Source organism: Chiloscyllium plagiosum, chromosome 34, assembly GCF_004010195.1.
Source record: "Chiloscyllium plagiosum isolate BGI_BamShark_2017 chromosome 34, ASM401019v2, whole genome shotgun sequence".
Taxonomy (NCBI): Eukaryota; Metazoa; Chordata; class Chondrichthyes; order Orectolobiformes; family Hemiscylliidae; genus Chiloscyllium; species Chiloscyllium plagiosum.
The window spans coordinates 32,311,400-32,314,294 of record NC_057743.1 but is presented as its reverse complement, the minus strand read 5'-3'; the positions used below and the strand labels follow the sequence as shown (position 1 = coordinate 32,314,294).

General features: G+C 43.1%; 1 protein-coding gene across 2 annotated transcripts in view; it reads right to left on the bottom strand.

Annotated features, from left to right (window-relative positions):
• Positions 1–2,895, bottom strand: part of espn (espin) — a 190,758-nt gene continuing 187,863 nt past the window's right edge. For both annotated transcript variants that reach the window (XM_043676084.1, XM_043676086.1), the window contains one exon: positions 1–896. In XM_043676084.1, coding sequence (XP_043532019.1) covers positions 746–896 — 151 coding nt within the window. In that variant the 3' untranslated portion in view covers positions 1–745. The remainder of the gene's footprint in view (positions 897–2,895) is intronic.

The following is a 2,895-nucleotide window of genomic DNA, read 5'->3' as shown; positions in this document are numbered from 1 at the left end:
AGTTTGTGATTACAAATAAATCTGTTGCACTATAATCTGGTGTTGTGTGGCTTCTGACTTTACTCTGAATCTAACGCGAGCAGTGTGATGTCTAACAGACCCAGCTGAGGTGAACTAACATACCACAGACTGAACCAGGAAATATCCCAATTCAGTCTTCTCTGTTGTAAACTTCAGCAGTTCATTTACCATCTGAGTTTGTGCTTACTCTCATTAACCTCTTTAATAAACACAAGCTGAATTAATTATCCAACACATTCAATGTGTAAGTAGGCCAGAAATGTGTTTGTCTGGCATACCCCATAATTTAAAATCAGACTGTCATTTCACAGATCAAAAAGAGATTAATTATATCGGGAATATGTTGTTGTAACTGTTTCGTTTTGGGTTGTGAACATACAAACCATTATCATCATGACGGTAACCAGCTCTGAACACTCATCCCACAACAAAATATTGTGCTCAAGAAATTAATATGGGAATGCTGAGAACTGGAGATAGTGAGACATATGTGAGAGATGCAAGTACAGGTAGAAGCATGAAAGAATCCTCTCAAACTTTGAAATTTTGGCTTGTAACTTACAGAGGCGTGACATGATCTGAAGAAAGAGCTACTGATTAACAATGGTCTCTACTGCATTGGGCCCAGCATGTGTAGCATGAGTTAAACCTTCGGATCTGCCACCTACTGAACAGCACAATCTACGCTACAGCCGAAATGGAAGATGGCTCTGAGGGAAGAGTCTTATTCTTGCTTCGCTTGGTCTCCTTTTTTCAGGATGAGTTGTCGTTGCCAAGGTGCCAGTTTCGATTCGTCATAGCCAAGATTCCGCAGTAGCTCGGACTGTTCCTTACGTTTATCTTCTTCATCCTTCTTCAATTTCTCGTCCTCTTGCCTAATGTCAAAGTTAAAATGCATCACCAATGTTACATAATTACTGTGAGATAGATGCATCTACTGGGTCTGAAACTCTTTCATTAATTCCTCTTGATCAGCAACCTTGAGAAATAACTTATCATCCTGTCTCCACATCCAAATTCCCAGTAATTTTCTCTCCTCCTTTTCTGACAATTCACATTTGCAGATTTAATATTCCAACAATGTATCAGTCGAGCACTGTTTTCATGTCCCTAGCTGAAGGCTGCTCAACTCTGGAGCTGGGAGAGATGGGGTGACCTTGGACTTATGATTCATGAAGTTCTCCTTTACTGGGATTTTCATGACTTCCTATCTGGATATATTGATAGAGATCAATTATAATGATTAGTCAACAACTCCACTGTCATAGTCATAGAGATGTACAGCATGGAAACAGACCTTCAGTCCAACCCATCCATGCCGACCAGATATCCCAACCCAATCTAGTCCCACCTGCCAGCACCTGGCCCATATCCCTCCAAACCCTTCCTATTCATATACCCATCCAGATGCCTTTTAAATCATACCAGTCTCCACCACTTCCTCTGGCTGCTCATTCCATACACGTACCACCCTCTGCGTGAAAAAGTTGCCCCTTAGGTCGCTTTTATAACTTTCCCCTCTCACCCTAAACCTATGTCCTCTAGTTCTTGATTCCCCACCCCAGGGAAAAGACTTTGTCTTTTTATCCAATCCATGCCCATCATAATTTTGTAAACCTCTATAAGGTCACCCCTCAGCCTCCGACGCTCCAGGGAAAACAGCCCCAGCCTGTTCAGCCCCTCCCTATAGCTCAAATCCTCCAACCCTGGCAACATCCTTGCAACTCTTTTCTGAACCCTTTCAAGTTTCACAACATCCTTCCGATAGGAAGGAGACCAGAATTGCACACAATATTCCAACAATGTCCTGTACAGCCACAACATGATCTCCCAACTCCTGTACTCAATACTCTGATCAATAAAAAAAAGCCTTCTTCACTATCCTATCTACCTGCGACTCCACTTTCAAGGAGCTATGAACCTGCACTCCAAGGTCTCTTTGTCCAGCAACACTCCCTCGGACCTTACCATTAAATGTATAAGTCCTGCTAAAATTTGCTTTCCCAAAATGCAGCACCTCACATTTATCTGAATTTAACTTCATCTGCCACTTCTCAGTCATTGGCCCATCTGATCAAGATCCTGTTGTAATCTGAGGCAACCCTCTTCGCTGTCCATGACACCTCCAATTTTGGTGTCATCTGCAAACTTACTAACTGTACCTCTTATGCTCGCATCCAAATCATTTATATAAATGACAAAAACTAGAGGACCCAGCACCGATCCTTGTGGCACTCCACTGGTCACAGGCCACCAAACTGAAAAACAACTCTCCACCACCACCCTCTGTTTTCTACCTTTGAGCCAGTTCTGTATCGAAATGACGAGTTCTCCCTGTATTCCATGAGATCTAACCTTGCTAACCAGTCTTCCAAGCGGAACCTTGTTGAACACCTTACTAAAGTCCATATAGATCGCATCTACCACTCTGCCCTCATCAATCCTCTTTGTTTCTTCTTCAAAAAAACTCAATCAAGTTTGTAAGACATGTTTTCCCACACACAAAGCCATGTTGACTATCCCTAATCGGTCCTTGCCTTTCCAAATACATGTACATCCTGTCCCTCAAGACTCCCTCCAACAACTTGCCCACCACCGACGTCATGCTCACTGGTCTATAGTTCCCTGGCTTGTCCTTACTACCCTTCTTAAACAGTGGCATCACGTTAGCCAAGCTCCAGTCTTCCGGCACCTCACCTGTGACTATCGATGATACAAATATCTCAGCAAGAGCCCCAGCAATCACTTCTCTAGCTTCCCACAGAGTTCTCAGGTACATCTGATCAGGTCCCGGGGAATTTATCCACCTTTAAGACCCGTTTCAAGACATCCAGCACTTCCTCCTCTGTAATATGGACATTTTGCAAGGTGTCA